This window comes from Petromyzon marinus, chromosome 63, assembly GCF_048934315.1.
Source record: "Petromyzon marinus isolate PM22_M1 ecotype Great Lakes invasive population chromosome 63, UKy_Petmar_22M1.pri1.0, whole genome shotgun sequence".
In the NCBI taxonomy this organism is placed as follows: Eukaryota; Metazoa; Chordata; class Hyperoartia; order Petromyzontiformes; family Petromyzontidae; genus Petromyzon; species Petromyzon marinus.
In genome coordinates this window covers 7,899,922-7,924,024 of record NC_133729.1, presented here as the reverse complement: position 1 = coordinate 7,924,024, position 24,103 = coordinate 7,899,922, and the positions used below count along the sequence as shown (strand labels likewise).

The 24,103-nt window shown below is 55.1% G+C and overlaps 1 protein-coding gene across 3 annotated transcripts; it reads right to left on the bottom strand.

Annotated features, from left to right (window-relative positions):
* Window positions 1-665: 665 nt before the first annotated feature.
* On the bottom strand, window positions 666-22,728 carry LOC116955977 (palmitoyltransferase ZDHHC7-like). Of its 3 annotated transcripts, none has more exons than XM_032977363.2 (7): window positions 21,917-22,728; window positions 11,868-13,413; window positions 10,010-10,134; window positions 6,061-6,157; window positions 4,947-5,028; window positions 3,394-3,524; window positions 666-988 (listed from the first exon to the last, which is right to left on the bottom strand). In XM_032977363.2, the coding sequence occupies exons 2-7, from the start codon at window positions 12,075-12,077 to the stop codon at window positions 758-760; spliced, it is 876 nt and encodes a 291-aa protein (XP_032833254.2). In that variant the 5' UTR covers window positions 12,078-13,413; window positions 21,917-22,728; the 3' UTR covers window positions 666-757. The 3 variants fall into 3 exon arrangements, with proteins under 3 accessions (XP_032833254.2, XP_075910053.1, XP_075910054.1); XM_076053938.1 differs by having other exon boundaries at window positions 22,214-22,728; XM_076053939.1 differs by having other exon boundaries at window positions 22,357-22,728.
* Window positions 22,729-24,103: the final 1,375 nt, after the last annotated feature.

Genomic DNA, 24,103 nt, shown 5'->3' with positions numbered 1-24,103 from the left:
CACCACCCCCGTAACCGCGCTGGCCCGGATGTAGCCGTGGAAAAACCACCACCACCCCCGTCACCGCGCTGGCCCGGATGTAGCGGTGGAAAAACCACCACCACCCCCGTCACCGCGCTGGCCCGGATGTAGCCGTGGAAAAACCACCACCACCCCCGTCACCGCGCTGGCCCGGATGTAGCCGTGGAAAAACCACCACCACCCCCTGTCACCGTGCTGGCCCGGATGTAGCGGTGGAAAAACCACCACCACCCCCGTCACCGCCCTGGCCCGGATGTAGCGGTGGAAAAACCACCACCACCCCCGTCACCGTGCTGGCCCGGATGTAGCGGTGGAAAAACCACGACCACCCCCGTCACCGCGCTGGCCCGGATGTAGCCGTGGAAAAACCACCACCACCCCCGTCACCGCGCTGGCCCGGATGTAGCGGTGGAAAAACCACCACCACCCCCGTCACAGCGCTGGCCCGGATGTAGCGGTGGAAAAACCACCACCACCCCCGTCACCGCGCTGGCCCGGATGTAGCGGTGGAAAAACCACCACCACCCCCGTCACAGCGCTGGCCCGGATGTAGCGGTGGAAAAACCACCACCACCGCCACCACCGCCACCACCGCCCGTTCCCCCGCCAGCCTCCCCCCACCCCCTCCACCCCACCCACCCCCCTCCCCGCCGCCCGCCACCGACGCGTGGGCACGGTTCGGTGGTTGCCGGCGGGGGACAAACGCGGCGCTACACACCGAGGATGGAAGGCGGCGCTACACACTGAGGATGGAAGGCGGCGGAGGCAGGAGGGGCTCGCGATGGCCGACCCGGGGGGGCGAGGGGCGGTGGGCGCCGGGGCCCCCCCCCCACCTGCTGTAGAGGAGCCCTTCGAAGGGGTTGAGCCAGCCGAGCGAGGGGGGACCCCCCCCGAAGACGGAGCGCATGCCCTCCCAGCGCACGCGCCGCTCCCAGCTGGGGTGCTCCCCCTTCAGCCTCTCGATCTCCTGGGGGGGGGCGGGGGTCGAGGGGGAAAAGCGGCCGGGGGGAGCATGGGGGAGAGGGGGTGGTTAACGAGAGGGGAACTAGGGGGTAAAGAGTGCGATTGTGTATGTATTTGTGTGTATGTTTGTGTATTTGTGTGTGTATTTGTGTATGTATTTGTGTATGTATTTGTGTGTATATTTGTGTGTGTATGTATTTGTGTGTGTATTTGTGTGTATGCTTGTGTGTGTATTTGTGTGTGTATGTATTTGTGTGTATGTTTGTGTGTGTATTTGTGTGTATGTGTGTGTATGTATTTGTAACAACTACAGGGGCATCTCACTCCTCAGTGTGCCGGGAAAGGTCCTGGCAAGGATTATTCAGCATCGTCTTGCCAGGCACGCTGAGGAGAGGCTTGCGGAGCCCCAATGCGGTTTCAGGATAGGGCGGTCCTGCACAGATGCTATATTTTCTGTCCGTCTGCTACAGCAGAGGTGTAGGGAATTCCAACAAGACCTACATCTCTGCTTTATTGACCTGGTCAAGGCCTATGATACCATCAGTAGGCCTGGGCTCTGGGTCGTTCTTCGTGCTTTTGGAGTACCTGACCCTATGCTCACGATCATTAAGGACCTTCATGATGGTGAGCGGGCCCGGGTAAAACTACGTGGCCGGGAGTCAGAGCCATTCCCTGTACACCTTGGGGTGCGACAGGGATGTCCTCTGGCTCCCACATTATTTAACATCTATTTTGACCACGTAGTTCGTGAAGCCTTCAATAGCTGTACCGGGGGAATCTCCATATGGTACAGATATAATGGGAGGCTGATCGATGCCCGGGTGCGGTCAAGGGATGGCTCCCTATTGCTCAACCACGTTATGTATGCTGATGATTTGGTAATAGCTGCTCAGTCAGAGGAGGAGTTGGAGACGCTGCTGCTGAGACTGGAGCGTGCCACTAAGAGGTGGGGCCTTACCATCAGCCCCACCAAAACTAAGCACCTGCCTGAGTATTTTGTACCATCGGACACTCCACCCCCACAACTCCCGATCGGTGATGGGGCAGTTGTGGAGAGAGTGAAGAGTTTCCCGTACCTGGGCAGTGTGCTTATGACTGGCTCCAGTTTAACAGCAGAGGTCTCACTCCGAATCAGTTGAGCGGCAATATCTTTTCATCGGTTGCGTAACGCTGTGTGGTAGCTACCTGGTCTGTCGCTCCGCACTAAGCTTCAGGTCTTCTCGGCCACGGTCATTCCCTCCCTTCTCTACGCTTGCGAAACGTGGACCCCCCTAATGGAACATCTTCGCCGGTTAGAAACAATTAGGTTGGCCTGCCTACGATCCATCCTGGGTTTAACCAGACTGGATTGTGTGAGGAGCTCACAAATCCTTGAAAGATCTGGGCAAGGTCCCATTGGTGAGCTCCTCCGGCGGCAAAGGCTGCGATGGCTGGGTCATGTAGCCCGCATGCCCAGCCACCGCATGCCGAAACAGCTTTTGTTCGGCCGGATTGAGGGGGCAAAGCGGGCGCGGCACGGGCTAGAGAAGAGATGGAGTGATGTGGTACAGGAGGACGTGGAGCTGAGTGGACTTGCCGATGACTGGTACCAGCGGTGTCAAGATCGGCCTCTGTGGAGGAGGCTCGTGAAGGATGCTACTGGGCAGTTGGAGGTAGTCGCCCTCCAACAACAACGGAGGGCGGAGGAGCGACGCTCACAACAACGAGCGGAGCGCCGGGTGGCTAAAGCACAGCGGGTTGGCACAGTAGGGGGCACAGGTGGTGCATCAGCCAGTCATCTCAGTCAGTCGACCCGTGGCACCTGGGTCTGCCCCGTGACCTCCTGCCAGCGGGCGTTCGACACTTCACGTGGCCTCAGGGTGCACATAGCCTGGCACAAGCGTCGTGGTGACGTCACCGCCACTTAGTGGCGAATGGCGGTTGTTGTTGTTGTATGTATTTGTGTGTATGTGTGTGTATTTGTGTGTATGTTTGTGTGTGTATGTATTTGTGTGTATATTTGTTTGTATGGTAGGAGCGGTGGTAGGAGCGGTGGTGTAGCGGTTAGCGCTACGCTGCACTACGAACCCGGTGACCCGAGTTGGATTCCCGCTCACGACCAACACCGGTGACGATTATCTGAAGCGGTCCTGGGCCTCCCCTAGGTCGACTCAGCCTCTAATGAGTACCTGGTGCGATGTGTAAACATCGCCACTGGGGAGACAAAGGCGGCCGGGCGTGGTGCTGGCCACCCACCCCCTCGTGTGCCGTGCCGGCCTTCATAGGTGCTGCTCGCTGACAGCACTTGCCCCAACAGTCCAACAGTCTGTTCATGCTTTCCGTAGAATCTTTATCTTTGTACGTATGTGTACGTGTGTGTACACGTGTGTGTACACGTGCGTGTGCGTGGGTGTACAGGCGTGTCCCCACCGTCTCGTCGGTGCAGATGGCGTGCACCTGGGTGCCGAACATGACGGCCGTGAAGAGGAGGAAGAGGAGCCCCTCGAAGCAGAGCAGAATGAGCACCAGCACCGTGACCGGGGGGGAGAAGCGGCTACAGTCTGGGACACGCGGGGAGACATGCGGGGAGACACGGGGGGAGACATGGGAGGAGACACGGGGGGAGACAAGGGGGGAGACAAGGGGGGAGACACGAGGGGAGACACGCGGGGAGACACGGGGGGAGACACGGGGGGAGACCCGGGGGGAGACATGGGGGGAGACACGGGGGGAGACACGCGGGGAGACACACACGGGGAGACACGGGGGGAGACACACGGGGGGAGACGCGGGGGGAGACACGGGGGGAGACACGGGGGGAGACACGGGGGGAGACACGGGGGGAGACACGGGGGGAGACAAGGGGGGAGACAAGGGGGGAGACACGAGGGGAGACACGCGGGGAGACGCGGGGGGAGACACGGGGGGAGACACGGGGGGAGACACGGGGGGAGACAAGGGGGGAGACACGAGGGGAGACACGCGGGGAGACACGGGGGGAGACACGCGGGGAGACACGCGGGGAGACACGCGGGGAGACACGCGGGGAGACACGGGGGGAGACACGGGGGGAGACACGGGGGGAGACACGGGGGTGAGATACAGGAAGACACACGGGGGAGAGAGAGATATGTAAAGACAGAGACACGGGGACATGGTAGAATGTTGTGGTTGTAGCGATTGTGGCTATAGCAGTGCTAGTGCTTGTGATGGTTATTGTGGTTGTGGTGGTTATTGTGGTAGTGGTCGTTGTTATGGTGGTTGTTGTGGTCGTTGTTGTGGTCGGTGTTGTGGTGGTTATGGTGGTTGTTGTGGTCATTGTGGTCGTTGTGGTCATTGTAGTTGTGGTGGTGGATGTGGTGGTTGTTGTGGTTGTGGTGGATATGGTGGTTGTGGTGGATGTGGTTGTTGTGGTGGTTATTGTGGTGGTTATTGCGGTTATTGTGGTTGTGCTGGATGAGGTGGTGATTGTTGCGGTTGTGGTGGTTGTGGTTGTTGTGGTGGTTATTGTGGTGGTTATTGCGGTTATTGTGGTTGTTGCAGTTGTTGTAGTTGTTGTAGTTGTTGTGGTGGTTGTGGTGGTTGTAGTTGTTGTAGTTGTAGTTGTGGTGGTTGTGGTTGTTGTGGTTGTTGTAGTTGTGGTGGTTGTGGTTGTTGTGGTTGTTGTAGTTGTGGTTGTTGTAGTTGTTGTAGTTGTTATAGTTGTTGTAGTTGTTGTTGTAGTTGTTGTAGTTGTTGTGGTGGTTGTGGTGGTTGTTGTGGTTGTTGTGGTTGTTGTAGTTGTTGTAGTTGTTATAGTTGTTGTAGTTGTTGTTGTAGTTGTTGTAGTTGTTGTAGTTGTTGTAGTTGTTGTGGTGGTTGTGGTGGTTGTGGTGGTTGTTGTTGTAGTTGTAGTTGTTGTGGTTGTTGTGGTTGTTGTGGTTGTTGTAGTTGTGGTGGTTGTTCTAGTTGTTGTGGTTGTTGTAGTTGTTGTTGCCACCCACTGGTCCACTGCCGGTCAAAGCAGAACATGAACTGCCCAGCTGCCATGATGAGCGCGTGCAGGGAGATGATGCAGATATACAGCTGTATACACACGCACACGCGTACACAACACGCGTACACAACACGCGTACACAACACGCGTACACAGCATGCACACACACAACACATGTACACAACACATGCACACGCGTACACAACACGCGTACACAACACACGTACACAGCATGCACACACATAACACACATACACAACACACGTACACACACGACACCGCACATATACAAAACACACACGCACACAACACACGTACACACCGCACGCATACACAACACACGTACACAGCACACGTACATGGCACGCGTACACAACACGCATATATACACAACACACATATATACACAACACACAGCATGCGCACAATTACACATATACACAATACATTCACACAGCACATACACAACACGCACACAATTTCGATTTAAAGCTTTCGTGACTGCAATGATTCATCTTCTTTGGTTCTTTCGGTAAAGTCACGTAGAATGAGAATAAAATAATAAATTAATAAAATAACACAATAAAATTCTCACGACGTTTTGGCAGCGCTGTCCTGGAGGACAGCACTGTCCTCCAGGACAGTCTCGTCCCTTCACCTGATGAAGGCCACTTGTGTTGTGGCCGAAACGTCGTGAGAATTTTATTGTGTTATTTTATTCTCATTCTACGTGGTGACTTTACCGAAAGAACCAAAGAAGATGAACACCCACACACACAATTACACACAAAGACAAAGATCCCCCGTATAGCCTTAACAGACTGTAGGGGAAAGTGCTCTTAGCGAGCAGCACCCATGAAGGCCAGAACGGCACACGAGGGGGTGGGTGGCCACAGCACCACGCCCGGCCGCCTTTGTCTCCCCACAGTGGCGATGTTTGAGGCCGACCTAAGGGGAGGCCCAGGACCGGTTCAGACAATCGTCACCGGTGTTGGCCGTGAGCGGGAATCGAACTCGAGTCGCCGGGTTCGTAGCGCGGCGTAGCGCTAACCGCTGCACCACCGCTCACGCCTCCACAACCCCCCTCCCCTTCCCTGCTCAACCCATCCTCCCCCGCTCACCGTGAAGAGCACAAAGTACTTCTGGTTGCGCTCCCCCACGCAGTTGTTCACCCACGGGCAGTGGTGGTCCATCTTGCGGATGCATCGCTTGCACACACTGCATGGGCGGACCGGGGGGAGAGCGGGGGGAGAGAGCGGGGGGGGGGGGGAGTGGGGGGAGAGAGTGGGGGGGGGGGGCACGTGGATGTCAACGGCGGTGTCGACATCGGTCTCTGTGGTGGAGGAGGAGGCCCGTGGAGCATGCTGCTCGGAATCAGAATGTTTATTTATCTTGGAGAAATCCGATGAGCTACAAAGCTCTTTTTTTCTCTCTCTTGCAAAAATAGATGGTGTATATACACTCCAGTTGCATAAACACGCCCATTCCCAAGGCAGTAAAACAACAGCAAGAACAGTCCCAGACCACACCAAGACAACAACAACAACAAGAACAGTCCCAGACCACACCAAGATAACAACAACAGTCCCAGACCACACCAAGACAACAACAACAACAACAACAGTCCCAGACCACACCAAGACAACAACAACAACAGTCCCAGACCACACCAAGACAACAACAACAACAGTCCCAGACAACACCAAGACAACAACAACAACAGTCCCAGACCACACCAAGACAACAACAACAGTCCCAGACCACACCAAGACAACACCAACAGTCCCAGACCACACCAAGACAACAACAACGAACCCAGACCACATCAAGACAACAACAACAACAGACCCAGACCACACCAAGACAACAACAACAACAGTCCCAGACCACACCAAGACAACAACAACAACAACAGTCCCAAACAACACCAAGACAACAACAACAGTCCCAGACCACACCAAGACAACAACAACAACAACGAACCCAGACCACATCAAGACAACAACAACAACAACAGACCCAGACCACACCAAGACAACAACAACAACAGTCCCAGACCACACCAAGACAACAACAACAGTCCCAGACCACACCAAGACAACAACAACAACAGTCCCAGCCCACACCAAGACAACAACAACAACAACAGTCCCAGCCCACACCAAGACAACAACAGTCCCAGACCACACCAAGACAACAACAACAGTCCCAGACCACACCAAGACAACAACAACAACAATAGTCCCCACGACTGTGAATACATCTGCGCCGGTTTGAAACATCCAGGGATGGCCCTGCCTGCGATCCATCCTGGCTCTAACGAGGCCGATCACAGTGTGAGGCTCGCACAGCTCCTTGAGAGATCCGGACACGGTTCTCATCACCTTGCGAGCTCCTCCGGCAAGCGAGGGGGAGGCTGCATTGGCCGGGTCATGTAGCCCCACATCCCTAGCCACCGCATCCCCAGCCACCACTTGGCTGGCTCACGTAACCCCACATGCCGAGCCACCACATCCCCAGCCACCACTTGGCTGGCTCACGTAGCCCCACATGCCTAGCCACCGCTTGCCTGGGTCAAGTAGCCCCACATGCCTAGCCACCGCATCCCCAGCCACCGCTTGCCTGGGTCAAGTAACCCCACATGCCCAGCCACCGCTTGCCTGGCCACCGCTTGCCTGGGTCACGTAACCCCACATGCCTAGCCACCGCATCCCCAGCCACCGCTTTCCCAAGAAGCTTGTTTGGACGGATAGAGGAGGCTAAACAGGCAACATCGGCTTGAGAAGAAGTGGACTGACACGGTACAGGAGGACGTGGAGCTGAGTGTACTTGCCGTACACCGGTACCAGCGGCACCTGCAGTGGTGAGCGCGCTCAGGGTTGATGCTGTGTGTGGATTAGTCGGCGAGCGGGTGGGCGAGTGAGTGAGCGAGTGGGTGTACGCGTGAGTGGGTGTACGCGTGAGTGGGTGAGCGAGTGAGCCAGTGAGTGGGTGAGCGAGTGGGTGTACGCGTGAGTGGGTGAGCGAGTGAGCCAGTGAGCGGGTGAGTGAGTGGGCGAGCGAGTGGGTGTACGCGTGAGTGGGTGAGCGAGTGAGCCAGTGAACGGGTGAGTGAGTGGGCGAGCGAGTGGGTGTACGCGTGAGTGGGTGAGCGAGTGAGCCAGTGAGCGGGTGAGTGAGTGGGTGAGCGAGTGGGTGTACGCGTGAGTGGGTGAGCGAGTGAGCCAGTGAGCGGGTGAGTGAGTGGGTGAGCGAGTGGGTGTACGCTGTGAGTGGGTGAGTGAGTGGGTGAGCGAGTGGGTGTACGCGTGAGTGGGTGAGCGAGTGAGCCAGTGAGCGGGTGAGTGAGTGAGCGGGCGAGTGGGTGTATGCGTGAGTGGGTGAGCGAGTGAGCCAGTGAGCGGGTGAGTGAGTGGGCGAGCGAGTGGGTGTACGCGTGAGTGGGTGAGCGAGTGTGCCAGTGAGCGGGTGGGTGAGTGGGCGAGCGAGTGGGTGTACGCTGTGAGTGGGTGAGCGAGTGGGTGAGCGAGTGGGTGTACGCGTGAGTGGGTGAGCGAGTGAGCCAGTGAGCGGGTGAGTGAGTGGGCGAGCGAGTGGGTGTACGCTGTGAGTGGGTGAGCGAGTGTGCCAGTGAGCGGGTGGGTGAGTGGGCGAGCGAGTGGGTGTACGCTGTGAGTGGGTGAGTGAGTGGGTGAGCGAGTGGGTGTACGCGTGAGTGGGTGAGCGAGTGAGCCAGTGAGCGGGTGAGTGAGTGGGCGAGCGAGTGGGTGTACGCTGTGAGTGGGTGAGCGAGTGAGCCAGTGAGCGGGTGGGTGAGTGGGCGAGCGAGTGGGTGTACGCTGTGAGTGGGTGAGTGAGTGGGTGAGCGAGTGGGTGTACGCGTGAGTGGGTGAGCGAATGAGCCAGTGAGCGGGTGAGTGAGTGGGCGAGCGAGTGGGTGTACGCTGTGAGTGGGTGAGCGAGTGAGCCAGTGAGCGGGTGGGTGAGCGAGTGAGCCAGTGAGCGGGTGGGTGAGTGGGTGAGCCAGTGAGCGGGTGAGCGGGTGAGTGAGCGAGTGAGCGGGTGAGCGAGTGAGCGGGTGAGCGAGTGAGCCAGTGAGCGGGTGAGTGAGTGGGTGTACGCGTGAGTGGGTGAGCGAGTGAGCCAGTGAGCGAGTGAGCGAGCGGGTGGGTGAGTGAGTGAGCGAGTGAGCGAGTGAGCGGGTGAGTGAGCGAGTGAGCGAGTGAGCGAGTGAGCGGGTGAGTGAGCGAGTGAGTGGGTGAGCCAGTGAGCGGGTGAGTGAGCCAGTGAGCGGGTGAGTGAGTGGGTGAGCGAGTGAGCGAGTGAGCGGGTGAGTGAGTGGGTGAGCGAGTGAGCGAGCGGGTGAGTGAGCGAGTGGGTGTACGCGTGAGTGGGTGAGTGAGCGGGTGAGCGGGTGAGTGAGCGAGTGGGTGTACGCGTGAGTGGGTGAGTGAGCGGGTGAGTGAGTGAGCGAGTGAGCGGGTGAGTGAGTGGGTGAGCGAGTGTGCCAGTGAGCGGGTGGGTGAGTGGGTGAGCGAGTGAGCCAGTGAGCGGGTGAGTGAGTGGGTGAGCGAGTGGATGTACGCGTGAGTGGGTGAGCGAGTGAGCCAGTGAGCGGGTGAGTGAGTGGGTGAGCGGGTGAGTGAGCGGGTGAGCGAGTGAGTGGGTGAGCGAGTGAGCCAGTGAGCGGGTGAGTGAGTGGGTGAGCGAGTGGATGTACGCGTGAGTGGGTGAGCGAGTGAGCCAGTGAGCGGGTGAGTGAGTGGGTGAGCGGGTGAGTGAGCGGGTGAGCGAGTGAGTGGGTGAGCGAGTGAGCGGGTGAGCAGGTGAGTGAGCGGGTGAGTGAGCGGGTGAGCCAGTGAGTGGGTGAGCGGGTGAGCGGGTGAGCGAGTGAGCGGGTGAGTGAGTGGGTGAGCGAGTGAGCGAGTGAGCGGGTGAGTGAGTGAGCGGGTGAGCGAGTGAGCGAGTGAGCGAGTGAGCGAGTGAGCGGGTGAGTGAGCGGGTGAGTGAGCGGGTGAGCGGGTGAGTGAGCGAGTGAGCGGGTGAGTGAGCAGGTGAGTGAGCCGGCACCTGCAGTGGTGAGCTCGCTCCGGCTTGATGCTGCAGCACTTGGGGCACTTGTAGACCACCTGGCCGGGCAGCAGCGCCAACGACTCGATGAACTCCGGGGTCGCGTTGCCCAGAGGCACAGCGCCCTGCACACACAACAACAACAACACACAACAACAACAACACACAACAACACACACAACAACAACAACAACACGCAAACCTTTACCTTGCTGATCTCGTCAAGGAAGGTAAACCATGCAGCACACAAACTCCGGTGATCCTCGCAGCAGCGGATTTTTGGTTAACCGTCGGAGTGAGCCAACGGTCAGCGCTGCATCGCGCGGCGCTTTCAGGTGCGCTTCCGTGGCCGTCTGGAACGCTCTTCCCTGCTGGTATTAGGAAGCCACTGGAGCCCATGGCCTTTAGAATCATCTCGACGGAACCCTCATTTCTTTAAAACTGCTTTTTGCGTTTCGTTTGTTTGGAACTGCTTTGTGTTTCGTTTGTGGTGCTGTTAAGCTTTGCTCGCAACTGCTTTTCTTCGTGATTGTTTTTGCGTTTAGTTTACCGGTTTGGCTGCGAACGGTGCGAAAGAAGCTCAACACGCACGTACAACAACAACAACACCAACAACAAACAGACAACAACAGCTGCACAACACACGATACACCCTTCGCTATTTTAATTTGTATCAGGTAAAGGCCCGCTGAGCTCTCCTTTCAGAAGCGACCTGCCTGTCTCAAACGATAGTAGCTCAACATATTCTTTGGGTCTTTCGGTAAAGTCACGGAGGTAGGTTCAGAGAAAATAACAAACCGATCGACGTTTTCTTTCAAGCTATCTACGTGACTTTAACGAAATACCCCAAATATAAAAAAGTGGCTGATCACGTTGAAATGTAGAGCGGCCAAATACTCCAAACCAGGGGTCCCCAACCCCCGGGCCCGCGGACCGGTACCGGTCCGTGGCCTGTGAGGAACCGGGCCGCACATCAGCAGGAGGTGAGTGCGGTGAGTCTGCACGTGGCCCCCCCGCCGCCCCATTATTTTATTATTTACCACTTCCGTCCGCGCCTCTTTCCCGCACTGCGCACTTGTCTCAGGTCACAGTTTTGGTATAAAGCCCACAAGCTCTAACCCCCTAGTAGCCACAATGAGTAACAAAAAACAAACGTCGCTGGAGAGCTTCTAAGAAAAAGGGGGAAAGACCCCAACGATGAACCCCCCCCCGTGAAAAAAATTGCCTTCCACGATACCGGTCCCTGGTGCCAAAAAGATTTGGGACTGCTGCTCTAAAGCAGCGGTTCTTGTTAAGCTGGGGTGCATCACGCACCGCCTGGGGGTGCGCGATGCCCTTCCTGGGCGGTGCGAGACGCGGCAAGATTTGTTTTTAAAGGTAAACCATCGAAAACACAAATTAAGCACGGGCACGTTAAGCAACAACTTACTTTGTTTCATCAAACCCGGCGTGTTTGTTAATATTGTTATCATTTTTTCACCGTTGAGAACCGAAGGGGTCCAAGGCTGCAGGAAAGGTTAAGAATCGCTGCTCTAGATGCACGGTGACGTTGATTCTACATGTGGAGGGAAAAACCGGAAGACCCGGAGAGAAATTCACGCGACCACGGGGAGAGAGACGCAAACTCCAAATATACAGCAGCAGCAGGCGTCAGGGTATTGATCGAACCCAAGACATCCTGCGTACCAGGCGAGGTGGTTAACATCTCCTAGCCACTGTGATGATGAGATAGAGACACGCAAACTCCAAATACACAGCAGGTGTCAGGGTCTGGATCGAACCGAAGACTTCCTGCGTACCAGGCGAGGTAGTCAACATCCCCTGGCCACAGCAGCGGCCCAAGCACACCGGGACTCACGGGATCGGTGAGCATGGCACGCAGGTGAGCGCCCAGCGCCAGCGCGCAGGTGCCCAGGAAGGCCGCGTTGTTGAGCAGGCCGGCCCAGGTCCCCGAGAGCGGCCAGGCCGCCACGGCCGCCACGGCCACGGCGGCGTAGAGCACCAGGGCCCAGGTGAGCGCCGCGCAGGCCAGGCCGCAAGCGTCCTTCACCAGCCAGAGGCCCGCCATCGTGGCGCGGGGGGAGGGCGGTGAGAGCCGGTCGCGGCTCGGGGAGGGAGCGGCGGCACCGCCCGCTCGCCCGCCCGCTCGCCCGCTCGATAATCGCTCGCTCGCTCGCTCGCCCACTGACTCGCTCGCTCACGGGGGAGTTGGCCTGCTCGGTCAATCGCTCATCCGCTCACTCGCACGCGCGCGCGCTAGCTCGACCACTCACGCACGGCAAACACGCCTGTGCTCGAATGCTTGATCGCTCGCTCGCTCACCCGCTGGGTCATCTACTCACTCACCCACCGAATCGCTCATCCACCTACTCGCATGCCCGTTCGCTCACCTACCTACCGTATCAATTACCCACCCACTCACTCAGTGACCAATCGACTAATTTACTCACCCACCCACCCACCAACGTGCCAGCTGACTAGCACAGCTGTGAGCTAAGTGACATGCTCAGCAGCCGATTGGCGCGCTCACTATTCACTCGCTACTCACTCGGACCAGCTGGCACACCGCGCAAACTACTCAACGCACTCGATAACTCTCTCACGAATCGCCTGGCTAGCTCCCTCATTCAATCGCCCACCCACCCACAGACTCACTAACGAACTCAAATGTCAACCGATCAGTGCAATAAAGCACTCGCCAAATTCAGTCGCTCGATAATTGTCACCCACTCGCACGCTAAAGAATGAATTCCCGTTCAGAAAGGCACACACACACACCATACACACTTGCACACACGAGCACACACACCATCCACACTTACACACACAAGTAAAACTCTCCCACCCCCCACACACACACACGAAGAAAAATACCCAATAACACGCACACGTACACGCACCAAAATACTGTATAATCTTAAAAAGACAAAGATCCCCCCGTGTAGCCTTAACAGACTGTTTGGGCAAGTGCTGTTAGCGAGCACCTATTAAGGCCGGCCCGGCACACAAGGGGGTGGGTGGCCAACACCACACACACAACTCTGTCACATACACACACAATAAAAGCACTCTCAATCACACACTCCCCCCCCCCCCCCGTGCTCACCCACACGCACGGCACGCTCACCCACACGCACGCTCACCCACACGCACGCTAACCCACACACACGCTCACCCACACACCCCACACGCTCACACACCCCACACGCTCACCCACACACACGCTCACCCACACACACGCTCACACACCCCACACGCTCACACACCCCACACGCTCACCCACACACACGCTCACCCACACACACGCTCACCCACACACACGCTCACCCACACACACGCTCACCCACACGCACCCAGCAAGCGCGTTCAACACGCTGGACGCTGGCGAGCACAGAAAGCTGAACCTGTGAACAGAGAGAGACAAAAACAGGTGTTAGAGAGTTACGGCACATTCCATCATCACCGTGGTATATCCACTGCAGGATGAAGATGAATGTGATGGTGGTGGTGATGTCTCTACCCCTGCGTGTGTCCCTCCACTCCACGTGCTCCTCAGTGCAATCATCATCACCGTGGTCAATGCACTGCTGGATGATTATCAATGTGATGTTGGCGATGTCTCTACTAGACATCTGTGAAAGTGCTTTATAGCTCATCGGATTCCTCCAGTATCAATACATATTCTGATCCTGATGCAATGCGGCGGTACGTCTCAACGTCTCCATTCCCTGATTTGGCTGTTGCTACATCACCACCACCCACACTCCATCACCACCACCCACACGCCACCACCACCACCCACACTCCATCACCACCACCCACACTCCATCACCACCACCCACACTCCATCACCAGCACCCACACTCCACCACCACCACCCACACTCCATCACCACCACCCACACTCCATCATCAGTACCCACACTCCATCACCACCACCCACACTTTATCACCACCATCCACACTCCATTACCACCACCTACACTCCATCACCACCACCCACACTCCATCACCACCACCCACACTCAATCACCACCACCCACACTTCATCACCACCATCCATACTCCATCACCACCCTCCACACTCCATCACCACCACCCACACTCCATCACCACCACCCACACTTCACCAGCACCCACACTCCATCACCACCACCCACACTCCATCACCACCACCCACACTCCATCACCACCACCCACACTCCACCACCACCACCCACACTCCATCCCCACCACCCACACTCCATCACCACCACCCACACTCCATCACCACCACCCACACTCAATCACCACCACCCACACTTCATCACCACCATCCATACTCCATCACCACCCTCCACACTCCATCACCACCACCCACACTCCATCACCACCACCCACACTTCACCACCACCCACACTCCATCACCAGCACCCACACTCCATCACCACCACCCACACTCCATCACCACCACCCACACTCCATCACCACCACCCACACTCCACCACCCACACTCCATCCCCACCACCCACACTCCATCACCACCACCCACACTCCATCACCACCACCACCCACACTCCATCACCACCACCACCACCCACACTCCATCACCACCACCCACACTCCATCACCACCACCCACACTCCATCACCACCACCCACACTCCATCACCACCACCCACACTCCATCACCAGCACCCACACTCCATCACCAGCACCCACACTCCATCACCAGCACCCACACTCCATCACCACCACCCACACTCCATCACCACCACCCACACTCCACCACCACCACCACCCACACTCCATCACCACCACCCACACTCCATCACCACCACCCACACTCCATCACCACCACCCACACTCCACCACCACCACCCACACTCCATCACCACCACCCACACTCCATCACCACCCACACTCCATCACCACCACCCACACTTCATCACCACCACCCACACTCCATCACCACCACCCACACTCCATCACCACCACCCACACTCCATCACCACCACCCACATTCCATCACCAGCACCCACACTCCACCACCACCCACACTCCATCACCACCACCCACACTCCATCACCACCACCACACTCCATCACCACCACCCACACTCCATCACCACCACCCACACTCCATCACCACCACCCACACTCCATCACCACCACCCACACTCCATCACCACCACCCACACTCCATCACCACCACCCACACTCCATCACCACCACCCACACTCCATCACCACCACCCACACTCCATCACCACCACCCACACTCCATCACCAGAACCCACACTCCACCACCACCACCCACACTCCATCACCACCACCCACACTCCATCACCACCCACACTCCATCACCACCACCCACACTCCACCACCACCACCCACACTCCATCACCACCACCCACACTCCATCACCAGCACCCACACTCCACCACCAGCACCCACACTCCACCACCACCACCACCCACACTCCACCACCACCCACACTCCATCACCACCACCCACACTCCATCACCACCACCCACACTCCATCACCACCACCCACACTCCATCACCACCACCCACACTCCACCACCACCACCCACACTCCACCACCACCACCCACACTCCATCACCACCACCCACACTCCATCACCACCACCCACACTCCATCACCAGCACCCACACTCCATCACCACCACCCACACTCCATCACCACCACCCACACTCCATCACCACCACCCACACTCCATCACCACCATCCACACTCCATCACGACCACCCACACTCCATCACCACCATCCACACTCCATCACCACCACCCACACTCCATCACCACCACCCACACTCCATCACCACCACCCACACTCCATCACCACCATCCACACTCCATCACGACCACCCACACTCCATCACCACCATCCACACTCCATCACGACCACCCACACTCCATCACCACCATCCACCTTCCATCACCACCACCCACACTCCATCACCACCACCCACACTCCACCACCACCACCCACACTCCATCACCACCACCCACACTCCATCACCACCACCCACACTCCACCATCACCACCCACACTCCATCACCACCACCCACACTCCATCACCACCACCCACACTCCACCAGGACCACCCACACTCCACCACCACCACCCACACTCCATCACCACCACCCACACTCCACCACCACCACCACCCACACTCCATCACCACCACCCACACTCCATCACCAGCACCCACACTCCACCACCACCACCCACACTCCATCACCACCACCCACACTCCATCACCACCACCCACACTCCATCACCACCACCCACACTCCATCACAACCACCCACACTCCACCACCACCATCCACACTCCATCACCACCACCCACACTCCACCACCACCACCCACACTCCACCACCACCACCCACACTCCATCACCACCACCCACACTCCATCACCACCACCCACACTCCATCACCACCACCCACACTCCATCACCACCACCCACACTCCACCAGGACGCGTCATCACGTCCAGGAGGGGACGATGATCACGACGATGACAATGATCATGTCGACGATGATCATGTCGACGATGACCATGACGACGACCATGATCAGGATGATCACGACGATGACGATGATCATGACGACGATGATCACGACGACGACAACTATCACGATGATGATCACAATGACGACGACGATCACGACGACGACGATCACGACGACGACGATCACGACGACAACGATCACGACCACGATGACGATCACGACGACGAGGATCACGACGATGACGATCACGACAACGACGATCACGAAGACGATGATGATCACGACGACGAGGATCACGAAGACGATGACGACCACGATGACGATCACGACCACGATGACGATCACGACGACGAGGATCACGACGACCACGATGACGATCACGACCACGATGACGATCATGACGAGGATCACGACGACGGCACACGATGGTCGAGGCTCATCGCGGAGCGGCAGCCGAGGGACGAGACGCGTCTAAAAAGAGGACGTCGCACCGCGGAGACGGAGCCGCCTGGGGGTGGGCGGGGGGGTTGGTGGCTCTGCAAAGTCGATGGGATCGCCGAGCAGCGCCGCCGCTGTGACTGTGCCGGAAGTCACTGCACCGTCGACCGACGTTACAGCGACAGTGGCGGGTGAATCGATGGTCTGTCTGCAAGAGGAGGTCTCTGTGATCTAAATATATCCGCGGCTGATGGGCAGCCCACGGTCACGCGCTCCCAATGGCACACGCGCGCGAGCCACGTGGCTAGAGTGCGCGCACACAGAGGGACAGAGGCGCAGAGGGACAGACGGGCCGAGGGACAGACACTAAGAGGGACAGACACTAAGAGGGACCGACACTAAGAGGGACAGACGGGCAGAGGGACAGACACGCAGAGGGACAGACGGGCAGAGGAACAGACGCACAGAGGGACAGACACACAGAGGGACAGACATGCAGAGGGACAGACGCGCAGAGGGACAGAGGCGCAGAGGGACAGACGGGCAGAGGGACAGACGAGCAGAGGGACAGACGGGCAGAGGGACAGACAAGCAGAGGGACAGGCGGGCAGAGGGACAGACACACAGAGGGACAGACACACAGAAGGACAGACACACAGAGGGACAGACGCGCAGAGGGACAGAGGCGCAGAGGGACAGACGGGCAGAGGGACAGACACGCAGAGGGACAGACACGCAGGGGGACAGACGGGCAGAGGGACAGACACGCAGAGGGACAGACGGGCAGAGGGACAGACACGCAGAGGGACAGACACGCAGAGGGACAGACGGGCAGAGGAACAGACACATAGAGGGACAGACACACAGAGGGACAGACACGCAGAGGGACAGACGGGCAGAGGGACAGACACGCAGAAGGACAGACACACAGAGGGACAGACGGGCAGAGGGACAGACGGGCAGAGGGACAGACACACAGAAGGACAGACACACAGAGGGACAGACACGCAGAGGGACAGACGGGCAGAGGAACAAACACACAGAGGGACAGACACACAGAGGGACAGACACGCAGAGGGACAGACGCGCAGAGGGACAGACACACAGGACAGACACACAGAGGGACAGACGAACAGAGGGACATACGGGCAGAGGGACAGACGGGCAGAGGGACAGACGGGCAGAGGACGCGCGCGGAGCAGAGAAAGACAGAGGCACGGACACACACACATACATACTTGGGACGGGTAGCCAACAGACACGTGTATAGATGAGACAGACAGACACACGGGTACACATGGCAGAGAGACACACACAGAGACACACACACAGAGACACACACACACAGAGACACACAGAGACACACACACACAGACACACACAGAGACACACACACACACAGAGACACACACACACACAGAGACACACACACAGAGACACAGACAGAGGCAAACAGTACATACGTACAAGACAAAGATCCCCCGTGTAGCCTTAACAGACTGTAGGGGCAAGTGCTGTTAGCGAGCACCTATTAAGGCCGGCACGGCACACGAGGGGGTGGGTGGCCAGGACCACGCCCGGCCGCCTTTGTCTCCCAAGTGGCGATTGTGACAGCACCAGGTAGTCATTTGAGGCCGCGTCGACCGAGGGGAGGCCCAAGACCGGTTAAAATAATCGCCACTGGTGTTGGCCGCGAGCGGGAATCGAACTCGGGTGGTTGGGTTCATAGATAAGCGCGCTAACCGCTGCGCCACCGCTCCCCACACATACAAAGCACAGACAATCTAAAAAAATTCCCTCCCCCCCCCATGTAGCCTGAACAGATTGTGCAGGCAAGTGGTGTTAGCTAAGAGCACTTACAAAGGCCGGCAGGGCACACGATGGGGTGGTGTGCTCTACACCACGCCCGGCCGCCTTTGTCTCCCTAGTGGCAACGCTTTTACACATTGAGGCCGAGTCGACCTAGGGGAGGCCCAGGACCGGTTCAGATAATCGTCACCGGCGGTGTTGGCCGTGAGCAGGAATTGAATTGTGGTCGTCGGGTTCGCATAGCAGCGCTAACCGCTACACCACCGCTCCCCACCAAAGATCCCCCGTGTAGCCTTAACAGACTGTAGGGGCAAGTGCTGTTAGCGAGTAGCAGCACCTATGAAGGCCGGAACGGTACACGAGGGGGGTGGGTGGCCAGCACCACGCCCGGCCGCCTTTGTCTCCCCAGTGGCGATATTGTACTACACACCGCATCGGGGGTAATCATTTGAGGCTGAGTCGACCTCTCGCACACAACAGACACGCGAACAGACACACACAGAGACACACACAGACAGACACATACAGAGACACACAGAGACACACAGACAGACCCACAGAGAGACACACACAGACAGACACACACAGAGACACACACAGACAGCACACAGAGACACAGACAGCACACACAGAGACACACACAGACACACAGAGGCACACACAGACACACACACACAGAGACACACAGACAGACACACAGACACACACACACAGACAGACACACACAACAGACACAGACACACAGACACACACACACAGACACACACACAGACACACACACACAGACACACACACAGACACACACAGACACACACAGAGACACACACAGACAGACACACACAGAGACACACACAGAGACACACAGACAGACCCACACAGACAGACACACACAGAAACACACACAGACAGACACACACAGAGACACACAGACAGACCCACAGAGAGGCACACACAGAGACACACAGACAGACATACACAGAGACACACAGACAAACCCTCAGAGAGGCATACACAGAGACACACACAGACAGACACACACAAAGACACAGACAGACACACACAGAGACACACAGACAGACACACACAGAGACACACACACAGAGCACACACAGAGACACACAGACAGACACACAGAGAGGCACACACAGACAGACACACACACAGAGACACACAAACAGACACACACAGACAGCACACACAGAGACACACACAGAGAGACACAAGACACACACAAACACACAGAAACACACACACAGACAGACACACACAGAGACACACACAGACAGCACACAGAGACACACACAGACAGCACACACAGACAGACACACACAGAGACACACACAGAGACACACACAGACAGCACACACAGACAGACACACACAGACAGACACACACAGAGACACAGACAGACACACACACCCCCAACGCGACGATACAGACGGAGGACACACCCCAGGGCAGACACAGAGACACACACAGACACACACAGAGACACACACAGACAGCACACACACAGAGACACACACAGACAGCACACACAGAGACACACACAGAGAGACACAGACAGACACACACACCCCCAACGCGACGATACAGACGGAGGACACACCCCAGGGCACACACAGAGACGTACAGCACACAGACACGTACAGCACACACAGACACGTACAGCACACAGACACGTACAGCACACAGAGACACGTACAGCACACAGAGACACGTACAGCACACACAGAGACGTACAGCACACAGACACGTATAGCACACACAGACACGTACAGCACACACAGACACGTACAGCACACAGAGACACGTACAGCACACAGAGACGTACAGCACACAGAGACACGTACAGCACACAGAGACAGGTACAGCACACACAGACACGTACAGCACACACAGAGACGTACAGCACACACAGACACGTACAGCACACACAGACACGTACAGCACACAGAGACACGTACAGCACACAGAGACGTACAGCACACAGAGACACGTACAACACACAGAGACACGTACAGCACACACAGACACGTACAGCACACACAGAGACGTACAGCACACACAGACACGTACAGCACACAGAGACACGTACAGCACACAGACACGTACAGCACACAGAGACACGTACAGCACACAGACACGTACAGCACACACAGAGACGTACAGCACACACAGAGACGTACAGTACACAGACACGTACGGCACACAGACACGTACAGCACACAGAGACACGTACAGCACACAGAGACACGTACAGCACACAGACACGTACAGCACACACAGACACGTACAGCACACAGAGACACGTACAGCACACAGACACGTACAGCACACAGAGACACGTACAGCACACAGAGACACGTACAGCACACAGACACGTACAGCACACACAGAGACGTACGGCACACAGACACGTACAGCACACACAGACACGTACAGCACACAGAGACACGTACAGCACACAGAGACACGTACAGCACACAGAGACACGTACAGCACACACAGACACGTACAGCACACAGAGACACGTACAGCACACAGACACGTACAGCACACACAGACACGTACAGCACACAGAGACGTACAGCACACACAGACACACAGCACACACAGACACACAGACACGTACAGCACACAGACACGTACAGCACACAGACACGTACAGCACACACAGACACGTACAGCACACACAGACACGTACAGCACACAGAGACGTACAGCACACACAGACACGTACAGCACACAGAGACGTACATCACACACAGACACGTACAGCACACAGACACGTACAGCACAAAGACACAGCACACAGACACAGCACACAGACACGTACAGCACACACAGACACAGCACACAGCACACAGACACGTACAGCACACAGAGACGTACAGCACACACAGAGACGTACAGCACACACAGGCACGTACAGCACAGACACGTACAGCACACACAGAGACACGTACAGCACACAGACACGTACAGCACTGCAAGACAAAAAGGCGTGGGATCACTCGCCACTGACGTTAGCCGTGTTCAGGAATCGAACTCGGCTCGCACGCAACCTTCAAGACTGCTTGCAGTTGGAACATTTTAAAGACTTAATAGCAGCAACACCTTTCGTCATTTTACCCACCCTCAAACGAGCGTGGGCGCCGACTGCTTCTGAAGCCGCTGATGATTTTTTTTCCCCCCCCACACCGCTCCCGAAAATCTTGCCGATGACGACGGTAGTACAGTACTAGAAGAGGACGATCAATGTCGCCGGCGATGCTTTTGACGCCGATAGGACTGTGCTAAGGGGCTGCCGATGGTGACAATATTACCGGCGACAACATTACTGCCGAGTGATGACATCGTCCGCTGTTACATCAACTTCCCGCAACGACCGGGGCGATCACAACGCGCGCCCTGAACCTCGCCGCGAGCTCACCTCGCGCAGCTAATTCGGGATGTCCATTCAATTCAAACAGAGCGCGAAAACCTCGTTCCGATGCAATCGCGCGCGCCACGATTTTAAGCAGGTGCGGGCCTACTCTCGTGGGGTGAAGCCACGGTGTCGCCTAGCCGGCCTACCGTAAAAGGCGCACGCTACCCGGCGGGAGGCTCAACGTGCACCGGTGCCATCGGTCCGAGTCCGTAAAAACCAAAACAACTTTGGTTCTGTATTTTTAAAACCAACCAAAGCGGAGGTTATGAATTGAACACGGGCAGCTTTAATAAACAGTAGTAATTCAATAATATTTTTTTTTATAAAAGCAAGCGGGCCAACCCCCTCTACGGTCACCGTTAAATAAAAGAAATCAGCGCCGCGCTGCTTTGCACAGATGTTAGCACACTGTGCGGCAGTGCTGGCAACTTCCGGGGGTGGAGGGAAGGAGTGAATTTTAATTAGCATGACGCGGGCTGCATATAAATTAACATATAATTAACATAGCATTAACGTGTTGCGCCAATGCAATTGCCATGCTATTGCTGTTGCCACAGCATTAACATTATGGTTGGCATTACATTAGCATATTATTTAAAGTGTATTGGCATACATAACAAACCATTAACATAAAACAGTATATTGCATTTAAACATGTTTTTGACAGCACATTAACATACTTTTTTTACATTGCATTTCATTACGTTTTTATTCGATTAAAGTTTTTTTTATACATTTCATTAACGTTTTTTATACATTGCATAAACGTTTTTGTTACATTGCATTAACGTTTTTATACATTGCATAATTTTTTTAAAATACATTGCATTAATTTTTTTATACATTGCAGTAACGTGAATTTTTACGTTGCATTAACGTTTTTTTATACATTGCATTAACGTTTTTTTTACATTGCATTAACGTTTTTATACATTGCATTCACGTTTTTTATACATTGCATCAACGTTTTTTTAATACATTGCAGTAACGTTATTTTTTACGTTGCATTAACGTTTTTTTATACATTGCATTCACGTTTTTTACATTGCATTAACGTTTTTTTTATACAATGCATGAACGTTTTTAATACATTGCATTAACGTTTTTTAATACATTGTATTAACGTTTTTATACATTGCATCAACGTTTTTTTATTACATTGCATTAACGTTTTTTATACATTGCATCAACGTTTTTTATACATTGCATCAACGTTTTTTTTACATTGCATTCACGTTTTATACATTGCATCAACGTTTTTTTAATACATTGCAGTAACGTTATTTTTTACATTGCATTCACGTTTTATACATTGCATTAACGTTTTTTACATTACATTAACGTTTTTTTATACATTACATCAACGTTTTCAATACATTGCATTAACGTTTTTTTATACATTGCATCAACGTTTTTTAATACATTGCATCAACGTTTTTTTATACATTGCATTAACGTTTTTTTATACATTGCAGTAACGTTATTTTTTACGTTGCATTAACGTTTTTTAATAAATTGCATTCACGTTTTTTACATTGCATTAACGTTTTTTTATACAATGCATGAACGGTTTTTTTTAATACATTGCATTAACGTTTTTTAGTACATTGTATTAACGTTTTTTATACATTGCATCAACGTTTTTTATTACATTGCATTAACGGGTTTTTATACATTGCATCAACGTTTTTGTTATACATTGCATTAATGTTTTTTTTTACATTGCATTAACGTTTTTGATATTGCATTAACATTTTTTATACATTGCATTAACGTTTTTTTACATTGCATCAATGTTTTTTTATACATTGCATTAACGTTTTTTATACATTGCATTAACGTTTTTTTATACATTGCATTAACTTTTTTTCACATTGCATTAAAGTATATTTT